Genomic DNA, 22,618 nt, shown 5'->3' with positions numbered 1-22,618 from the left:
TGTATCATGTTACCAAATAAATAAGAAATTCCCCCAAATCATCCAGTGTTATCATTTTTATCCATATTAGCCTTTAAGAAAAAATTTAAAAACATAAATTAAAAAAAAATTAAGGTTTCTGCTTTTTGTTTCAAATTTAGACCCTACTAGTTATCTACATTGACCACAAGATGGGGCTGTGATGTCACAATTTGGCAAGATTTATAAATTAAACTATGTAAACAGATGAAAATAATTTAGTAAAACAAAGTTTAATAAGATAATCTCATGTCTCAAATATGCATATATTTTCAATTACTCAATTATCTAATCACTAATGCTCAGCAAAAAAAAAAAAATCACATTGTAATTTGTCCATTTCTCACTTGGAAGTTATTGAGCTTTTTCAAATGCAAAATTCTCCTGTGTAGATGCAAACTTATATATAGCGATGTGATTTCCTTAAGGATTCTTTCTACCATTTCACACTGCATTTTTAAAAGTTACTGAACTTAAATCAGTGTTAAGAAAGTCTTTTAAAAATACTTCTTAAATTATCGTAAAATTAAGCACAGAGAAGTTCGTTCCTCATCACAAATCTACATGAAATTTTTCTCTCCTTTTTTATCCCTTAATTCCTTTTTTGTAATCTAATATAGTTGACCCTTGAACCACATGGTTTTAACTGCATGTATACACTTTGTGAGGTTTTTTCCCATACAGTACTGTAAATGTATTTTCTTCTCCTTAAGACTCTCTTAGTAACATTTTCTCTAGCTCACCTATTGTAAGGATACAGCACATAATACATATAACAAAAAGGATACGTTAGACTTTATATTATCAGTAAGGCTTCCAATCAACAGTAGGCTATTAATTTGGGGAGAGTCAAAAGTTACACATGTATTTTCCACTGTGTGGGGAATGTGGGTGGGAGGGTGGTCTAGGTGCCCATAACCTCTGCATTGTTCAAGGGCCAACTGTGTTTACTTTGGGGTAAGGATGATTTGAAAGAAACCGTATTTTTTTTGTTATTTATGGCATGCATGATGTTTCCATTTCATCTGTTAAAACTTCTTTAAGTTGATTACTTGTGTGTTTTGTATTGTTAAATAGGCCAAAATTCCTTTCTAATTTTCAAAAGATTACAAAGATTCAGATTTCTTAGTTAACCATTTTTCAGCAGAGACACAACAGCATGCCAAAATCATCAGTTACTTGATTTATTAAAGAAACAAACACCACCACCTCAAAAATCAGCAAAGAAGCTACTTTTCACATGAAGTGTTTTCTTTTCTTTCTTTCTTTCTTTCTTTCTTTCTTTCTTTTTTTTTAAGATTTTATTTATTTGAGAGAGAGAGAGCGTGTGAGCAAGCAAGAGGGCACAAGCAGGGGGAGCCGCAGAGGGAGAGGGAGAAGCAAACTCCCTGCTGAGCAGGGAGCCCTACAGTAAGGTCCCGGGACCCAGAGATCAAGACCAGAGGGGAAGGCAACGGCTTAACTGACTGAGCCACCCAGGTGCTCCCCACATGAATATATTTTAATCTATTTTAATATATTAACAATGATACAAAAATATAATTTAATTCTTAAAAAAAGCTGTCAGGAAAAGTTTAGATTTATAAAGTCCACACATCCCTAGCATGTATACTCATTTTTCCAATTTTTCTAATTCCTTTTATTAGAATAATTAAGCTGTATCGTACCTCGCATTTTAAAGCATGTCTACATGCAGTTTTCTACTCTTTTCACTACTTATTTGTATTTCTCTTCAAATTTCATCCAAATTTATTGCTATCATTAAAGAGTTTTATACATTTTCCTCATTTTTCACCCCAAGGGCTTTTTCTCAATACAGTGTTATTCTAAAAGAAGTCTGTAGCTTGCTATTCTGAAAGACCACAGATAAACAGTGCTGTTTGACAAAGGCTGCTTTCATGAAGTCTTAAAGACTTTAATTTTCCAAAATAGTCAACATCTAGTCAAAGAGGGCTATTTGCTGAGACTGACTCTCAATTGTGACTAAAAATTGTATTCAGCTTTTCCTACAACTTGAAGAGATCTGTTCAATAGACCACTCCATATTCCAGATGAATGACAGGCCCCCAAAATGTCATACAGGATGGACTGTAGGGCTTAACAAGCAGAGAAATTAATAAGTGCAGATGACAGACAAGAAAATAGGAGTGAAGGAATATATAAAGAGATTCTGTCATTAGGATGGACAGAATGGACTCAATTCATATGGTAACAGTTTTCCTTATTTTAATTCTGTAGAGGGGTATTTGATCTCTTCGGTAAGTTACCAAGACAAGTAAATTATTAGTGTTTTCCAAAAATGAAGCAGAATCAAGAAAATTAATATACTGGACTACTACTAAAGTATCTGTATTAAGGAAAAATACTCACAGGGATTCCTATGCGCATTCAGAATTAGGAAAAAAGCCACCAATATGAGCATTTAAAGCTCTCTGGAAATACAAGTACACACACACACACACACACACAAACATGTATCCATAAACACAAATAGTTACTATTGACATCAATATACTTCCATTTATTCAAATTACATTAGTTATGGGAATTCTCCCCTTTTCTTTCTACTCTTTTTTCTTTATATTAAACAATTAATACACAAATATATATATATCCACAGTAAAAGATTTCAGTTCCACAAAACAGTAAAAATAGCAATGATATGATCCAGCAATTCCATTTCTGGGAGTGTATCGAAAGAAAATCATTATCTCAAAAAGCAATCTGCATCCTTATGTTCACTGCAGCAGCATGATTTATAATAGCCAAGACATGGAAACAACCTAAGTGTTCACAGATGAATGAATGGATAAAGAAAATGTGGTATATATACAAGGGAGTATTATTCAATCTTTACAAGGAAGGAAATATTACCATTTGTGGCAGCATGGACAAGCCTTGAGGGCATTATGCTAAGTGAAATAAGTCAGACAAAGACAAAGACAAACACTGCATATCGCTTACATGTGCAATCTAAAAAAAATGAACTCACAGAAACAGGAGAACAGATTGGTAGTTGCCAGAGCTGAGTGTGCTTCAAGTGACAATTATCTCCATTCATCCAATCCTACCTATTTTCCATCTTTCCAATTTACTGATCTTCTTACGGTGATTTTTCACACTTTCCCTCACTAATTATGAATTGTTCTTTTTAAAAGTACATTTCCTGAAACCTGGGACAAGAGGGAAGATAGAAAATACTGTTGACTGCCTTGATCCAGTTTCTGAAAATACAGCATGAGATTAAAATAGTTACTATAGGTTGTCACGCATGTCAACCACAACTGAAAAGAACTAGGATCTAGCAGATGTCTTTCTTCTGAAGTGTATTACAAGGGACATTACACGTCTTGGACTCTGTTTTTATAACCACAGTCTGCTCTGATAGGCTGGCATCCATGACATACCAGTTGTTACATATTTAGAATACCATCTGAAGTATAGTAATGTAATTCAGAAATAATTAGTAACACGTCTCTTCAACAAAATTGATGGGCTATAGGAATTTACTTCGAGTATTAAGTGCCACCGAAGAAGAGAAAAGAGGTAGAACCCAACTTCCTTATTTCCTAAATCCATCTTCCAGTAATTATAATCTTGATCATCACTATCTCCTCAGTGCCTGGAAGAGTGCATGGCCCGCAGTAGGGACTTNAATAAAAAAAAATAAAAAAAAATAAAAAAATAGAATACCATCCCTGAAGTATAGTAATGTAATTCAGAAATAATTAGTAACACGTCTCTTCAACAAAATTGATGGGCTATAGGAATTTACTTCGAGTATTAAGTGCCACCGAAGAAGAGAAAAGAGGTAGAACCCAACTTCCTTATTTCCTAAATCCATCTTCCAGTAATTATAATCTTGATCATCACTATCTCCTCAGTGCCTGGAAGAGTGCATGGCCCGCAGTAGGGACTTGAAAACACCACTGAATACATAAATACAATGGAATATTACTCAGCCATCAGAAAGGCTGAATACCCACCACTTACATCGACATGGATGGAAGTGGAGGGGATTTATGCTAAGTGAAATAAGTCAAGCAGAGAAAGACAATTATCATATGGTTTCACTCATATGTGGAACATAAGAAATAGCACGGGGGACCATAAGGGAAGGGAGGGAAATCTGAAGGGGGGGAAATCAGTCTGTCCATGACAGACTCTGGACTCCAGGAAACAAACTTAGGGTTACAGAAGGGAGGGGGTAGGGGGATGTGGTAACCAGGTGATGGGTATTAAGGAGGGCACGTATTGTGATCAGCACTGGGTGTTATATGCAACTAATGAATCGTTGAACACTACATCAAAAACTAATGATGTACCAAATGCTGGCTAATTGAACACAATAAAAAAAAATCATTCCCCTAATAAATGTGATCTGAAGAGTCAATAAATAAATACACCACTGAATAGATAAATATATATTGAATAAATGTTTTGTCTCTATTTCTTCACTTGTAAAATAAATTAGATCAATCCCTAGTCATTATGAGATTGAAGATATTGCAATTCAATTCATAATTCAATAAGTAGAGATTTCATTAAGTTATAATGTCAGTAAATTCACCAATCAAAATGAAAAAAATCATAGCCTATTACATCCAGACATTCCTTTAGGATACTCCATCCATACATTCTCTTTTAAAGATAAATCACCAGTAATAAAGAGACCACCAGAAACTTATTTTAAATTATTTTATTTTTCATAATTTTCTAACACATGGTGTTAGAAAAATTTATTTTGGCACCATGACTTAGAACTTTTTTTCAAGTTTAACCTTTAAATTAAAAACAGTAGCTACAATGAGTATATTTAAACCTCACTCAGAGAAATGGTGAAAAATCAGGTCACAAATTTTTTTGTGCTGGGGAATTTTTAAAAATGGGACTAAGAAAAGGTAACAAAAAGAGTAGGAAGGATAAAATAGACTATGCTGGAAAGATAAAAAGGTAAATAACCTTCTCTAAAAAAGAATAAGGAGGGAGGCAAAGGGCAAAGAGAAGAAGAAAGGCTCACAAACTTTATTTTCCTGATATAAAATTCAAGTACTTAACAAAGTTTTTTAAAAATCATAAAATGCTACTACTAATCTCATGAAATTTTCTTTTTCCTCATTATTTTCCAGAATTAAAAATCAAAAGCCTGTTTTGACTTAAGGACACTTGCTGATCTTAAGTTGTTGATATTTGATATACTTTACAAAATGGAAAGGCTTGAAAACTTTCCTAAATCTAATACCTATTCAATATAATCCTCCTTGGAAAATTAATCTGAAGGAACATAGGGTTTGATTTCTAATACAAATGTAACAACAACAACAACAACAAAAAAACCCTGTCTAACAACCTAAACAAAAATGTTTACAATTGGCTCTAAACCTCAGTTGTATTCTGTACTAAGTTTCTTGAGGAGAAATATTTACTGTTCTTTGTATTCCTTCAGTAACTACTATAAAAGGCACCTTTATAGGTCATCAAAAAAGTACTTACACAATTAGTTGCATACAAATTCAGTTATAACTCCAGTTTTCCAATGTTTCAAAAATTGCCAATTTTCACTTATATTCATTTTGTTTACATGTTTATAAATAAAATTCTTCTCATGCTTTTTTAATAATAAAACATTATTAGTCTCTTGTCACTTGTACATTTATAGCTGAATATTTTATCAATTGAAACACAAATTCAGAAAATTGTCATTATTCTCAGAGACAATAAGGCATAGAAATAAATATTTGTTTTTACTTTTTCTTTCTTCTTCAATCTGTGTTTTAAGGCTCAGAGCAGACATTAAGAAATATCAAACAATTTTTTACAAAAAAGTTTTTCAAATGTTTGGCCCAAAGTGAAGTTGTTCTGTTGAAGTTATTTAAATATTCCTCTCATCTTCTCAAGCACAACTTCAAAGACATGTTCATCCATTCCAAAAGAAAATTCAATTCAATGAAAAGTAAATAACTTAGGGGTCTATAAATGACACTGCAATGTATCTCGTTCCATTTTTAACGGGAAGTCCTTCATGCAAATGTGTGAGTCTCCCTGGATGCATGAAGCTCCAGCCTTTTCTGGGTGATTCAATAGAGCAATTGTACCTTAGAAATTTGCATCCGCCTCCCTAAAAGAGATGGAACAAATAAGTGTATCAGCTTATATATTTAATTTTTAATCAGCAGGAAAATTCAAGTTATGCCATCTAACCAGAACCTAAAAAAATAAGGCAAAGGCCTTTTCATAAGGACATATTTCTTTTACAAGACGTAAAAAATCAAAGCCGTAATTACCTGAAAATCTTCTCCCACGTTATTGAGTGCAATGTTGATGGTAAATGTAGAAGCGTCGTGATGAGGGCGGAGAGAGCGCTGTCTTTCAGGGGAGTATTTTACTACAAAATTCAATAGTGCAAACCCCTAAAAAAGCAAAGTAAACCAATGGATTTGCTTATCAATAAAAACATAAAATAGCACATTTGTATAAAAACTAGTAGGAGGTAGACAGGGGGAATGGGAGGATAACTACCTTCGTATAATAACCTGCAAAGACCTTCAGCGTAACGGGTGCAATAAACTCCCGGATAAAATGAAGCCATACGTTCTCCAGATCAATTTGCTTCATGTGGATATCATCAGTTGGGACATTTTCATAACCACCAGATATACGGCTATCCTAGAAACAGCATTAATGATGTCATAAAGTGTGGTCCACATGCAATTCACATTTATATTACCTTAGAATTTTTTTCAACCACAAGATCACAATAGACAATAAAAATAACAGTTGTTCAATTATGGTGCACCATCTGCTTTAATTACAAAACTATCAAAATAACTTAGATAACATGGTGTTGCAAATATATCAATGATGAAGCAAAGCATTGCAAAGTCAGTAGACTCCCTTCTTACTTATTTAATATATATGTGAGGTCTGACTATAAAGTAAATAAAACGTATTTCCAAAGCCCTCCCATGCCTCCTAAAAAATTAGTTTTTTACAGTAACCCTTCAGGCAGTCTGAGCTACTTGATGGACAAAGATTCTGCTTGTCTGCCCTTTGTATCCCCTACCACTGAAAACAAGCTTTCCTTGCTATGTTCCCCACTTCAATTTTATGATACCCAAAGTCCTTCCATGATTGCTTTTTATTATTCTACAACCTGCTGACTTCAAGTTCTTCCTCAAACTTTGAACTTCTGTCTCCCTTGTCAGCTAACTAGCTGGGGTATGAAGTTGAGCAGAGACAGTAATATTCCAGAGTATTCCCCTGGAATTCCTTGTTAAAGAGCAGGCGTCTGTGGATTCTCAGAGGAAAAGAAACACATTGAACCACCAACAGCAATACTTCCTGCCAAGTCTTTGACACCGAATATAAATGCAAAACTGAATTACACCAATGGCATTCAAACAGATTCCTTCTTCCAATGTTTACACACACACAAAAAGCTTTGGCAGTCAACCAAATAAACTTTGTCTTGGTACTTTCACTATAGCTCACTGTGAAAATGCAGAGAATAAAAAGTGGCCCTGGAGAACACCAATACCACAGAATAAATAGACAAATATTACCTTACCATTCCAGCCTGGAGACACTGACTTTTAGAAACCATCCAGTGTAATTACATACATAAATGAGAACCTGAGGCCAGATAGATTAAATGCTACCAGAGTTCTCCTGACAGGCTTTTAGGTCTAGGAGTCAGAGATACATGACAAAAGAGATAAATCCCCTCTAAGTGACTAAATAATCTACCCCTGCTTCTAACCCACATTCACTTGTGTGAAGTTACCACTTACATGATGTTTCCCCCCAGACCACTGGCCGTAATGCTCCATTTCTTCCACCAATTCATCACAGGCTTTTTCAGAAAAGATAGGAAACCAAAAGACATCGGGACAAGGCTATAAAACAAGGCATCACCATTAAGAGAATAATAGTTTGTATCTTTTAAATAATAAATGGCATTTCAAAAATAACAGGATGGACTATTGAATATTCATCTCACTTAGATGCCTTTTTAAGAGGTTTGCTCAACATTACTGACATTACTGTTACAAATAATATAGCTTTTCTTTAATGCTAAGACTTTTTTCTTTTTTGCATTTTAACATCTGTAAAATCAAGATATATCTTAGACTCACATTTGACCAAGCAGCCACTGCTATGTAGTTGTAATACTACAGTGTATATATACGGCAAATTTTCATTCTGTCTTACCTGGTGTGTATGTAATATCTGTGTGTGTGCCTGTACATGCACGCATGGAGCTGGTGTTGCCCTTGAGTTGATCTGCTCTTTGAAATGTTTTCTAAATAATTTACGATTTGCCATTGAAATGAAAGTTATTATGTATACAGTATTCTATGACATATGATAACATCTATACCTTGATAAGTCTAAATTAGTTCTTCCAGTATGTATAAAATAAATAGTTTCTAAATGACTAGAAAACATTGTGTCCTAGTTTAATTGGCAGTATTCTTATTCTTTCTCATAGTACACAAAATAACAGAGCATCTCAGAATCAAAGATGCCTTACATTCTCTGAAATAAGCTATTAGCAACAGTTTGGAACACTAATCTAGAGTTCATTTAAAAAAAAAACACCTTTGAGAAGAGACTCTTTAAGTTCAATTTCTTTCAAAGATAAACTTACTGAATGTGCCTACACCAGAGATTTGCCAAAGGTTCCTTATTTTTCGTGGTTTGAAATAGCTACATTTGGAAGCATGCCAAAAAAGGGGCATGATCTTAAAATTATTGTTCAATTCCATGTTCTACATTTTTACAACTATATGACCCTTAAGGCTATAACATTTGTAATTAAGCTACATGATTTTTACCTAAAAGATGGTTTCTGCACTTTCACAACATCCTCTGCTAACGCAATATTGCAGTAATATTATTCCCTTCTGGAATGAGGCATAAGTACTCTACACATCATAGTAATTATTAATACAAACCTGTTCAACTATATTTTCAGTGAAAATCTTTGAATAATCACGGTTTATATACTTCTCTTTCCAGTCCTACCAAAAAAAAAAAAAATCAATTGCACAGATTAAAGCAAATACCTTTTTCCAAGTAATAGAAAATCCAAAGTATACGCATTTTAGAAATTGCTCAAGATATAAATGACTATGTGTACTGGACAAAAAAGGAATTTTCAGAAATCACAGTTTATGTTTTTAAACATAGTCTGATTCTGCATATGCTCACATAATTCTATGAAACATCAAATTTTTATTTATGAAGTTTTATACCTCAAGATTTTAAAATTTGAGTAATCTTACAGCAATTAGATTTATAGGCTGTATTCTATGCATATTCACAGGGATAGGTTAATATATGCCTAAAAGTTAATGATAAAAAACAAAATCCTACCAACAAATATTAGTAAAAATTAGCAAATTAATAAACTAGGGTCTTACCCATATATACTTTAATAGTGAATTACTCTAAAATAATTTTGATTTTTAAAAATTATTTCAAAATTTTCTCTTCACTTCAGTTTTTAATATGTAGCAAATAATGATCATGGGTTACTAACCCTTTCATTTCTTTTAATTACTAAAATTAAGGTATAGAACCAAACATTGAGAAATAGCTTCTCTTCATGCTAATTCAGGAACCTGATTCTTCTCTTTGACTAATCTCTGATACATGAACCACATACTAAGATATCTCAATTTTTGTCAACATAAGCTAAGGAATCCTTTTCCTGGGTCAAGTGTTTTATTTAAAAACCACATATTTAGAAGGTATATATGAAAATATGGAGTGATTTAGTATTAAAAAAGATATCTTCTTAAATGTATTTAGACATGTTTAACAAAAATTTTAATTTTCTCTTTACAAGCTACAAATATAGGGAGCCAGGAGGGAAGAACTGAGATACAGACTCAAAATAATTCCAAACAAAATACATTGCAGAAATATTTGTCTGAAATATATCTTTTGAGGTCAGATTTCAGAGAGGCCCTGATGATTTATATGCCATTCTCAGTTTTGCACATCTTTGCTTATATGTAGCTCAGATATTTTTGATATGGAAGAACCAAAGTTATCTTCAAATTATTCAATCAATTTCATTTATACATAGTATGTAAATGTAAGAATCAAATTACTGTATTATCTAATTAATCCCTTCAATGGTGATTATTCTCTGATTCCAAAATATGGTGGGAAATTAGAAAAAAAATATTCATCACATTTCAGAATCTTTAAGTATTTTTTTCTTATGCATCATTATTGATTTTTCAAAATAAAAGGAAAAAATCCCTGAGATCTTACAGTAAGGCATTAACTTCTCATCTTAGGCTACTCTTCAAATATCATTGAACCAACTGTGACTTTACTCATTTCTTAGAAATACTGGTAATGGGACAATCGTCAAATATTTTGCTATGGGACACTCCTCGGGAGGCATTATCGATCAGGCTAATTTACCAAAAACAAAACAAAGCCATGGAAAGAAAAGCAATTCCTACTTACTTCTGATGTTTTCATTTCATATTCTCCAAAGATATGAATTCTGACACAAATGTCTACAATTCAGGATATAATTTGGGACATCTTTTCAGGAACTAATATTACCCAAGAAATAAAATAATTCTATTCTTCAAAACAACCAAGACACTCAGTGCCAAAGAAAAATACGTAATTCCACCCTCACCAATGTAAAAAACCTCTTTTTAATTACACTTCTGTGAAAGATTAAGATATGCAGCTAAGATGAAATGAAAATACTTTTTTTCTTTTTAAAGATTTTATTTATTTATTTGACACAGAGAGAGAGACAGCCAACGAGAGAGGGAACACAAGCAGGGGGAGTGGGAGAGGAAGAAGCAGGCTCCCACTGGAGGAGCCTGATGTGGGACTCGATCCCAGAACGCTGGGATCATGCCCTGAGCTGAAGGCAGACGCTTAACGACTGAGCCACACAGCGCCCCAAAATGAAAATACTTTTAAAATACAAAAATGTGAAAAGACATTCTTTTTCTATCGAACAGTCTTCAGAGACCACTAAATTTACTATTCCTGGATGTCACCTACTCCTACAAAATAAAAGACAATTCTGATTAGGTGGATTGATTGTCTCTGTAATTTAAAACTTTTACTATTGACAAGGAGAAAACCATGAACAGTAGCATTACAGAGATGATTACTAGAGAGAGTATTTTCCCTTGAATAAATGTTCCAAATTGATTGAAGAAAATAGGCTCTCATAAAACAAACAAGGAATGAATTCCTGTATGATTCAAAAATTTAAGATATGAAATAATTTTAGAGTTATAAGGAAATAATTTCTTCAACTTCAGATTTTCTACATATGTTGAATCCACTTACTCTGAAATCTTCTCTGGCTGTCTTTGGTGTACATTCACAAAATTGTTATAAAAAAATAAATAAAATGAGAAAATAATATGTATTTTCCTAAACCAACTTCTTGAGTTCTCTGCTTGAAAATCAAAACGTAATATTGTCATATGTGAGCTACTTATAAACAGTTTTTCCGAAATTACAATTAAAATTTTTATGATGTTTTTGAATATATAAAATAGAAATATTGAGAAAAATCATAGTAACTGATAATTCCTTTCCCCACACCTAATATATGTCTTAATTTAAAAAAATTTTGGGGCGCCTGGGTGGCATAGCGGTTAAGCGTTTGCCTTTGGCTCAGGGCGTGATCCCGCCGTTATGGGATCGAGCCCCACATCAGGCTCCTCCGCTGTGAGCCTGCTTCTTCCTCTCCCACTCCCCCTGCTTGTGTTCCCTCTCTCGCTGTCTGTCTCTATCTCTGTCGAATAAATAAATAAAATCTTTAAAAAACAAAAAAATTTCTTGGTCAAGAAATATAATTAATTGTGTCTTTTAAAAAATAATATAATTTAAAATATTAAAATACATAATTCAAAATATTTTTAAAAGACACAATTAATTATATTTCTTAAGCTGTTTTTTAAACTTTAAACTTTTTTAAAGCCTCTTACCACATTTTCATATTATTAACCCAACTGATTTACATCCATTTAGAGTTATAGGAAAAGAAGAAATACATGAAGTTGAGTATGAAATACCTACCACAGGATTTTCAAAAATCTGCCAGAGGTCATTGTTATAATGGGAAGTATTGTAATTAGCAGTTGATAAAAGTCTTCCAAATTCATGTCTATTAGAAATGTACATAAACACGCCCTATGTGCCAAAAAATAACAGTATTAATCTTGGAGGAAAATACAAGAAAATAAACTTAACTATAGGAAAAATATATAGGAGATATTAATTTCAACTTTTATATCTCATTCCTGAACATGCATTTTTATTTTTCATATAAAACATGCATGATTTAAAATAAAAGAAATAAAATTTTTATTAATTATGAATTCAGACACCACACAAAACTAATTGATAGCACTGACACTCAACTGAAAAAAAGAAGAGGAAGAATGACTGTTTTTGTCCCTTTCTCAATGATCCTAGATGTAGACATCGGGGGAAAAAATTCCTGTTTGAAAGCAGAAATATTTTTGAGACACCAAAGTGCAATGAATTGTACCTCTTTTGGCTTCTTTCCCTTTCAAAGAAAATGTCACATTTTTAAACAAGAATTCAAATGTTAATATTATTTCATCAGACTATGTCATTCTTTTTATTGTCCTGATGTTTAAAAACTGAACATAGAAATTACTTATTCATTAAAGGCAGCTAAAGAAAACCAAACCAAATAAATGTGGCAAACACCACTATGGTAAGTTTGTTTCTTTTTGAACCTGTTTCAATGGTAAAGGGTTAGTTTTTAATTAATTTAAAAAAATAATGAAGAGTAACCCAATCTCATTTTAGTCAAGACGTACTTTATACTTACTCCTACTTTTTCTCTCCCTTAAAAAAAAAACTAGAAAAACTAGTGAAAGTGATTTGGGTTTAACCCTCTCATTCGTCAACCACAAAATGTAAATTGGCCCAAAGAACTAAGAGTTGAGTATTACATAATGCCCACCCCCAAAACACAAAACATACACACGCATACACAAATTAAGAACCAATGAATACCAACATTTTACCGTGCTAAATGGAAAGAAGATTCTTAAAGAAACTTTACTGGTAGGCAATATACCATATCTAGTATTAATTAAAGAAACAAAAACAAATAAAAATAAATAAAAATAACACCTTTGGGGGGCTGAGCATTTGGAATGTTTCCGGAGTAGGGGAGTCTTTTTCCCTTTGTAAAGTCTAAAATGAAGAGAAGCATTGGGTAAGTTGACCAGCACACCCACACTCTCTCACGTATTCTTAGGTAAATAACATTAGCAGCCCTTGCTTGATCAGAAGCTGACATTCTGAAATGTCCTTCACAGACAACATGCATAACAAGCAAAGCTTATAGCGCACACAAAGAAACAACTCCAGCCCTTTCTTTTTTTTTTTTTTTTGTCAAACATAAATCCAAGCTCATTCCTTAGTAGAATTTTCATTAGACACAAAATTAAGACAAAGGAAAAAAATGTGTAAGAGAGGCCATTCCAGGATGCGCTGTTGAGTCAAATTAGCAGAACATGAGCACAAATTACAATCACAGGTACTGAGATACTCAATGTAACAATGCACAGATGTTTGTGGGAAAACAAATATACTCAAACAACACATGCCTTATTAAACTAGAAAAAAAATACTTGCCAACTTTTCTGATTTTTCCCAAATCACATTTGCTTATATAAATTTGAGTAAAATAATCCAATCATTTCTAAAATAGAAAACTATATAAACATGTTGTAAAACATTTACACATTTTGAAAAACAGACTATTTTCTACAATCATTGAAGTTTTATAAGGAAAGTACACTTGTAGAATAGCAATGTATTATTACTTTTCACACAGATGAGATACACTGCATATCACAATCCCTCTCTCAGTTTAGTGGTAAGGAACTGCTTTGAGAAGAGTGCAGTTTATAATGATAAAGAGAATAACGGGCATTGATTTCAGAACAAAAGTGTGTTCTTCTTAAATGTGTAAATGATTATTCACCCAGGCTTTATCTAATTAATTTTAATTAGGTCAGTTTTCCACTATAAAATTTCAAATGGAAGTGAAGATGAATTCTTAAAAATGCAAAGCTGATTTGTAACAAATCCATGTTTATGATCGAAATTTTTCTGTTGCTTATGAATTAGCCTAAGCATGGAAACTAGCATTTTCCAAACGATTTCTACAGATAAACATTCACAAATTATTCTCCATAACTGCTCCTAATTTTTCAATACAGAACCAAAAAAATTGGCTAGTACTTACAAATTAGAAAGAAAAGTGGCATCAAAACACAACGACACATCAACTGGTAAAGCAAGCCATTTTATAAGAACATCCAAGCAAGCCATCATTGTATACCCTACCATTTCTCTAGCATTTCGGCACAGAGCCATATCAGGATCCAATTTATCACGGACAAAATAGTTCCTTTCATTCATCTCTGATCGAAGTGTCTTTCCCTTAATTAAGTACACATTAGCCATGTATGGAACATTCCATATCCCTCTGAAAGTAAAGACAAGACATTCCAAAATACCACAAATAAAAAATATTCAAAGGTTTATTTTTATATTTTCAAAACAAATACCTTGTATGTTTTTAAATTTTGTATATATAAATTATTGAATCAAATTACATGCAAATGCAAACACATGTAACATATACACACACATCTGACATGACTTGCTACACAGTACATTTTTATGCAATGAATCACTATCTCCCTACATAAACTTCATTTTAGGGTTGATATCTGTTTAACATTTTCGCTGTGATCCTTCACTTCATTATTATAGATAGAGTATAATATTCTATTGTACAGAAAGAGTTTCCATTTAGGATTAAGCAGTTTGATGGCAAAAATAAATCACGTACAACCTGTGGTATACTACAACTAGCTCACACTGCCTCCCCAGAGCACTTAGCTATACTCAGTGACTTCACATTGGAAGCTCGAAATCAGCCATGGCAGAAACATTTACACCACAGAAATTGGCAAACACTACAAATCAGGACATCCCTCAACCCCAAGATCCAGTTGTTAGACCTTTACCAGCACACCACTGAGTATGGCAAAAATTCTCCTAAAATATATTGTCTTGAAATTCACTAAGCCATCTCAAATTTCTTGAGAAAGAGAAGATATGAAAGAAATAGAGCTAGAAGTACATGAGGGTTGGGAGATACTCTATTTTGTCCTTAATTCTTCCCCACATTTGTCTTTTCACTCTGAACATGACTCATTTCCTAAGAATAGCGAGTAAGGTTTCACCTAAAGGCATACGCTTGTTGCTTTTAGAGAACAGAAGGAAAGATTTTGACCAAGGAATTGTAGATATTAAAAGGAATATGATTTCAGTTTGTTTTGCTAGATGAACCTCAAGGGAAATAGCCATAAAGGATATACAATGTATCATCTGAATTCAGAAATTCCTCACTGGCAGAGTATGCAGTTGTCTCAGTTTTGAAGAAACACACACACACACACACATACCCGTGTGCATATATGTCATAAGATGTCATTCCTTCATGTAGCTTTTGGACATGAAGTGCATTTTTGTATTAACTAGATCAAAAACCTCTTCCATACTCTTTTCCTCATACCTTCAACAACAGTGACAGGAGGCTGTACAAAATACCACCATGCCTAAAGCATGAAACATTAATTCTATATCCTACTTCTGTGAACCCTTATTTCTATTATACCCACAGACAATATCAGGCATTTGGTCTATACAAATCATCCCAGAGACAAAAAAAATACTTTGAAACAACAGAATATGATCTGAACAGTGTTCTCAGCTATCGTGCTTCATAACTGCAACTAACAAGAGCTTTTATTGTATTTATCATTCAAATTTTCTATTACTATTTTCACAAATAAAACATCTTTTTAATACTCAACTGTTCAAGAAAAAGTGTGTGGGGTTTTTATTTTGAATTTAAGGGCACATATCTTTAGTCATGAAGGAAGTTTTCCCTTTTTAATGGAGCTGATGTAGCTGAAAAATTAGGCAAAGCTTTTAACATCTCAGTCACTCTAGTTCATCATGTATATGAAGAAAAAGGATAACATTCTATTCTATTACTACCTTAGCAAAAAAACACTATTTGAATTCTGATTTTTTTTTTTTAGTCTAAAAAATATCAACTGTTGTCTCTGAGACAAATATCAATCACGCATATACTTTGTAGCAAGTATATTCTTTTCAAACGCTGGAAACGGAAATCAGATATTGGTGAAGAAATTGATCTTTAAAGCAGAATATTAGCTATTTTACACAGAAAACTCTTCAGCAGGAAATGCTGGAAGGTAAATAATTGCCTTTAATATTGATTTTGTTTGTTCACTTGTAAATTTTAAAAGATATCAAAACAACTTTCATCCTGGCTAAATTAGCTAAACTAAATTCCTTATCTAAACGTTGAACTAAATAATACTAGTCTTCTGACAACCATCTCATGGCTACTCCCACCTACCATGTAGGATCTCTTAGTATTTTCCACAACAGTTAAGTTTGTTCCTGTGAAGATTTAGAACTTCAAAGACAGATTTTTGTAATATTATTGTACACTAGTATTTCAGGATCCCAAGTGGTCTCCAGGTTTTCAGATTTCCACAAATCATGAAGAAAAGAGAAAGAAAAACTCAGGTAATGTTAACTAGACCACATTTTGAGATTGTGGCATTTTACATTAAAAGAACTTACACTCTATTCCCTTGAACAATATCCACATAATCTTCAGATCTAGCATAGTATCCATCAGGACTCAAGGCTCCCCAGAAGTTGGACCACAGCTTTCCATGACGAGTTACGAGAGGAGCAATGATCTTTCTAAAGACAGCATGAGAGAAAAATAAATCCAAGGAATTATTTATTCTTAAATTACCATAGAATTATGCATTTTGGGCTTATCATGACACATACAACACTAATGTTCATTTAACACCCATGTAGTGAGTTCAAAAAACCAAAAGTAAAATAAAAGAGAAACAGGAATTTCTTCCCACTTTTTCTTAAATAAGCATACTGCTGATTTCAATGTTTCTCAAAAAGAGTAACAAAAAAGGCAAAGTAATTGAAAATGCTAATAAAGTATAAAAATGACTTTTAAAAGTACCTTACTTATATCCAAATAAGTCAAGCTCCCTTAATTATTTAATTATTGTATTTCAGAAATTATACAAAATGAAATCAAATATTTCCGTTGTCATTGAGAAGACATAATAAGTATTCAATAAATATTTGTTGAATAAAAATATGAATAAAGATGAGCTGAGATATCTGTAAATAGGCCAGTTTTCCTAAAGTTAAGTCCTGAATTACTTTAAAGTATGTTTCCTTTTTTTTTTTTTTCTTTAACTTTTAAAATGGGTTGTGCTAGTCCTGGCAACACTGGACATTCTTCTGGCCCTTCAACTATTTAAAATACAAAATAGAGGATAATTGCCATAGCACTCTGTCTGACTACCTACCAGGAAAGTAGTCCTTTTGAGACAAGCACAGGTTACAAACTCAAATATGTCAGATTTTTTCTTAGGAAAATCTAATTTATAACATGTCAACACTTTCCAAATGAGGTAATTCTGAAGTTCCTCTAGAATTACTTTAAAAATGAAGTGAATTACAGTGGTGTCAATTTCTAAGAAAAGCTCACCCAACTCTTCCATGAGGAAGTTTATGAACCAGGTATTCACCACAAAAAAACCTATTTCACAACACTCCAGTCCTGTGAAGACCAGGTGTGCCCTTTCCCTTACCTACAGAAAAGTGAAACATAGTCTGTAAATGCACATCATTCAAAATAGTGATTTTGATTTAGTTTTTCTGGTTCCTATTAAATGGAAATGTTAACCAGAAACACTTAAATTTTGTTTTGTTTAGAATATCTACAATATTAGAAATGATAATATAAATTAGAATGTATATATTTTGTTAATTTAAGGAATAATTCAATGGTGATAACTGATAAGATCAAATATATAATAGAAATAAAAATCTTGTAATTTATAATCCCAGCTGCCTTCCAAAGAAGGTTGGGCAAAGAAATGGAAATCAAAATCCATCTTCAGTATGCCTCAATGTTTTTGAGTAGTGAAATACAGTAAGTCCCCTTATCCATGGTTTCTACTTTCCATGGTTTCAATTACCCAGGGTCAACCATGGTCCAGGAGCAGATGATTCTTCCGATGAATAATCAGATCAATAGTAGCCTAAGTCACGCTGCCTGCGTCACTCACCTCACTTCATCTCCTCACATCGGCATTTTATCACCTCACATCATCACAAGAAGGGTGAGTACAAAACAGAAAGATACTTTGAGAGAGAGATTGTATCTACATAAATTTTATTACAGTATATTGTTATAACTGTTCTATTTTATTATTGTTGTTAATCTCTTCCTGTGAGCAATTTATAAATTAAACTCTATCACAGGTCTGTTAAGTATAGGAAAGAAACATAATGTACATAGGGTTTGGAATTATCTGTGGTTTCAGGCCTCCACTGGAGGTCTTGGAATGTATCCCCTGTGGATAAGGGGGAACTACTTTATCAGGATAGCAGCTGGGGGATGATGAATTATACTACATTACTGAAGGAGTAAAATCTGGAGTAAGGCAGTAAATAGCAGAGATGGGAAAAGACAGAAAAGAGAGTTGATGAAATGCTGGAAAGCTATATGCCCTAAGATGTAATCATCCCTTGTCCCTCTAGCCTTCAGTCAAGTCTACTAAATCTCACAAAATTTTTGGTATATGTAAATTCTTTATGAAAACTACATGCTCAGATACAGAAGCAAGAACCATAAGTATCAGATGAACCTAAACCTTTGATCAATAACAGAAATTTATGGAATTGGAGAAATATCCTGAGTTTTACTAGCCCTTGAAGGGCAATGGCCCCAGATGGCAGGTGAGTTAATTATGAGGGAATTTTATTTTTTACAAGGTTTAAAACATTTGATTAACATTAAAGGGGATATGTGTTAAATACATAGTATGAATTCATTAAATAGTTCACTGTAGGAATAAGTACCTGCAAAAAAGTATCATATAATAAAAACATAAATATTATCTAAAAAATGTACATTCCATTATATTGAATTTAAATCAAATTAAGAGTCGATTAACATTGCACATTTAAGAAAATATTACTGAATTCCACTAGGTTATAAGAGTTACAAATTGCAATTCTATCCCATATCTCTAAGGTAGACTGCTTTTCTTTGCCTAATGATCAAAACGTTATTCATATGTTTTGAAAAGTTACTTGCAATTTATAGATAGACAGTGGGGCTGTATATACAGATTAATACTAAGAGGTCTTAGATTTTGAAGTAATAACTGAATTATCAAATTGGCAAATCATATTACATATAGAGGAGGTTAATATAGCATAACAGATTTCTCATATATATTTTACTCAGCAAAATAAAAACAGTAATTCTAACATTTCACTGCTAACCATACTATTTGCTAAGAGAAATAATTGCATTAATATATGTAAACATACTTAAAAACAATACCTGGCACTTAATAAACATTCATTAAAGTTGGGCTATTAGTAGGAGGCTTAATAAACTACTAGTAGCAATAATATAATATAATAAATAATGATTAATATCATTATAAGCTGGTATAGATGATGTCTTTTTCACACTTCAATTCCATTAAATAAAAACAGGTACTACCGAGTAATAATTATTACAAAGTTCAGTACTAAATAAAATCACAGATCTCTGAAATTTTTTTCAAATTCTAAGATCTCTTGTTTGCAATAACTTTTTAGGTCATAAGTTTTATGAAATTCTACTTTAAAAGTATCTACAGAAAATTTAAAAATTCCAAATCTCACAGATATGTCATAATTTCATTTTGCTTTAAACAGAAAAATAGGTCAAATATAATTGATAAACATTGCATTTGTGATTGTAACTAATATTAAATACTTCTAATTTTCATCAGGTTGTTTTCTATTTAACTCCTTTAAAAGAAAACTAATCAGAATTGAAAGTTTATAAGCCTAGAAAATAACTTCATATAAGTTCCCTCAATTCATGAAACAGATTTGAAAGCATAGTGTGTCCACAAGGACATAGAAAATGATTATCATTTTAAAAATAAATTGAGGGGCGCCTGGGTGGCACAGCGGTTAAGCGTCTGCCTTCGGCTCAGGGCGTGATCCTGGCGTTATGGGATCGAGCCCCACATCAGGCTCCTCCACTATGAGCCTGCTTCTTCCTCTCCCACTCCCCCTGCTTGTGTTCCCTCTCTCGCTGGCTGTCTCTATCTCTGTCAAATAAATAAATAAAATCTTTAAAAATAAATAAATAAATAAAAAATAAATTGATAACGAATCTTATGTAGTACCTGTTTTGTTCAATCAAAATTTTTAAGGTCCTTGGATTTGTCAAAACAACATCTGCATCCATACTAAAATAATAATCACAGTTTTCATCCTGACGGCAAAAATCCCTAACATTGAAAAAGAAATAAGAATTAGATAAAATAAATACTTGCTCGTTAAAAATTGTCAACATAAAGCATATATATAGATAAAATAAAGTTTCTCTAACATATTTTTCTAATCCAATAGTAAGACAATATCCAAAGGGATAAATATTGTCTTAAATTTCAAAATGGTCAGTTTATCAACATAGATATTCATATGGAGACCAACACTAAAAATTTTAGGTCAAGTGAAATACGTTTTCAAGCCACTAAAAAGTTTAAGGCATAGAATACCCAGCAAGAATGGCAATTTAGAATGTAGTACTTAGACCTCTCTGAAAGGGAACTATAATTTATCTCAATGTATTTATCAACAACTTTTCTTCACAAATCAAAATGCTTTTTGCACACGTATACACACGCACCATGCAAAATCTTGCTTATCCAACAACTCAGTTCTATGTGAGTCTTGGAGATACAAATGTATAATTCTTTAGGTATTAATACTTTTTAAACCTGATTTGCGTGGAATTCTTTCTAAGAAATGTACCCCCTGTTTCTTATCAGGGGTCATGGACTATGACGTATGTTTCTCTTGGTAGAGTCTGTAGCCTTATCATCAGGAACAACAAGCTATGAACTACTTGTTATACATGAGATGCTTCCAAGTATTATGGTTTCTACATTTGGGGCTCTCTCCTTTTGAGCTCCCCTCCCTCACGGCTTATCCTAATTATCACTCTCCACTATTGTCAGTATGTATCCCATTTGTTTCTAAGCAACTGTCATATAGGACAGCAGACAGGAAACTTTGCTGAAATTGTGCAAAAAATTACAGAAAAGTTTTTAAAAGTTTTGTAATTATATATGATGACAGATGGTAACTAAACTTATTTTGGTGATCCTTTGACCAAAATATACAAATATACAAAGTATACAAATACTGAATCATTATGTTGTACAGCTAAAGCTAATATGTTATATATGAATTATACCTCAATTAAATACATAAGATAAAATAAAATGAAAATAAAATAGCCAAAATTATTTTGGAATAAAAACCAAAGAAATTACACTACTTGATTTCAAGATTAATATAAATCCCTTGTAATAAAATGTGGCATTGATCTAAGACCAACGAAACAGAGTAGAGAGTTCACAATCACTCATAAATATTCAGTCAATTGATTTTTGGCCAAAGCCAAGTCAAGTACATAGGAAAAGAAAAGCCCTAAAATAAAAAGGACTGTTGAAACAACTGGAATTCCATTTGCAAAGAATAAAATTTGACTCCTACTTCACTCCAAACACAAAAATGTATTCAGGATGAATTGTAGATTGAAACAACTTAAACATAAATGCTAGAACAATAAAGCTTATAAAAGAAAAATTCCAAAGGATGTTTTCATGACATTGGAATAAGAAAGATTTCTTAAATAGAAAATAAACTCAAAAAGCACAAAGCATAAAAGAAAAAAAAGAGAAATGGAAATTTATTGAAATTCAAATTTCTTCTCATCAAAAGACAGGATTAAAAAAGTAAAAAACCAAGCCACACAATGGAACAAATATTCACAAAACATCTCACACACACACACACACACACACACACACACACACACACCCTTTGTATACAGATTATATAATGAACTCCTGCAAATAAGCAACAAGAAAGACGACCCAATGTAAACAAAAATGCATGAAAGATTTAAATAGATACTCCACAAATCAATACATACAAATGGCCAATCAACACACAAATAGGAAATTCCTTGTCAGGGAATTAAATTACAATCACAGTAAGATATTTTTGATACCTGATAAAGTAGCTAAAATAAAAAAGATGGGCAATATCAACTGCTGACAAATCTGGAGCTGTGAGAGGTATGAACTACCTTGCTGTCAGGAGTGTACAATGGTATAACAGTTTAGAGGACTATTTAGCAGTTTCTTATAAAGTTAAACATACATTTACTCTAACCCTACACCCTAGTTAGTCTAATCCTGGCTATTTTCCTAAAATACACTGAAGCAAAATATGTACACACACACACACACACACACACACACACACACACACATATACTTCTAATAAGGAATCTTCATCAGCAATC

General features: G+C 32.5%; 1 protein-coding gene across 2 annotated transcripts in view; it reads right to left on the bottom strand.

Moving 5' to 3' along the window:
• Positions 1-4,705: 4,705 nt before the first annotated feature.
• The window catches only part of PLOD2 (procollagen-lysine,2-oxoglutarate 5-dioxygenase 2), an 89,370-nt gene continuing 71,457 nt past the window's right edge, over positions 4,706-22,618 (bottom strand). Inside the window, exons 11-20 of one of the 2 annotated variants that reach the window (XM_002924869.4) lie at positions 20,424-20,528; positions 16,762-16,887; positions 14,416-14,557; positions 13,192-13,254; positions 12,100-12,213; positions 8,976-9,041; positions 7,809-7,913; positions 6,538-6,684; positions 6,303-6,428; positions 4,706-6,136 (exon numbers count right to left, since the gene is read on the bottom strand). In XM_002924869.4, coding sequence (XP_002924915.1) covers positions 5,981-6,136; positions 6,303-6,428; positions 6,538-6,684; positions 7,809-7,913; positions 8,976-9,041; positions 12,100-12,213; positions 13,192-13,254; positions 14,416-14,557; positions 16,762-16,887; positions 20,424-20,528 — 1,150 coding nt within the window. In that variant the 3' untranslated portion in view covers positions 4,706-5,980. The remainder of the gene's footprint in view (positions 6,137-6,302; positions 6,429-6,537; positions 6,685-7,808; positions 7,914-8,975; positions 9,042-12,099; positions 12,214-13,191; positions 13,255-14,415; positions 14,558-16,761; positions 16,888-20,423; positions 20,529-22,618) is intronic. The other variant, XM_019805546.2, reaches the window with a different exon arrangement.

This window comes from Ailuropoda melanoleuca, chromosome 6 (assembly GCF_002007445.2).
Source record: "Ailuropoda melanoleuca isolate Jingjing chromosome 6, ASM200744v2, whole genome shotgun sequence".
Taxonomy (NCBI): domain Eukaryota; kingdom Metazoa; phylum Chordata; class Mammalia; order Carnivora; family Ursidae; genus Ailuropoda; species Ailuropoda melanoleuca.
This window is presented reverse-complemented; position numbering and strand designations above follow the sequence as displayed.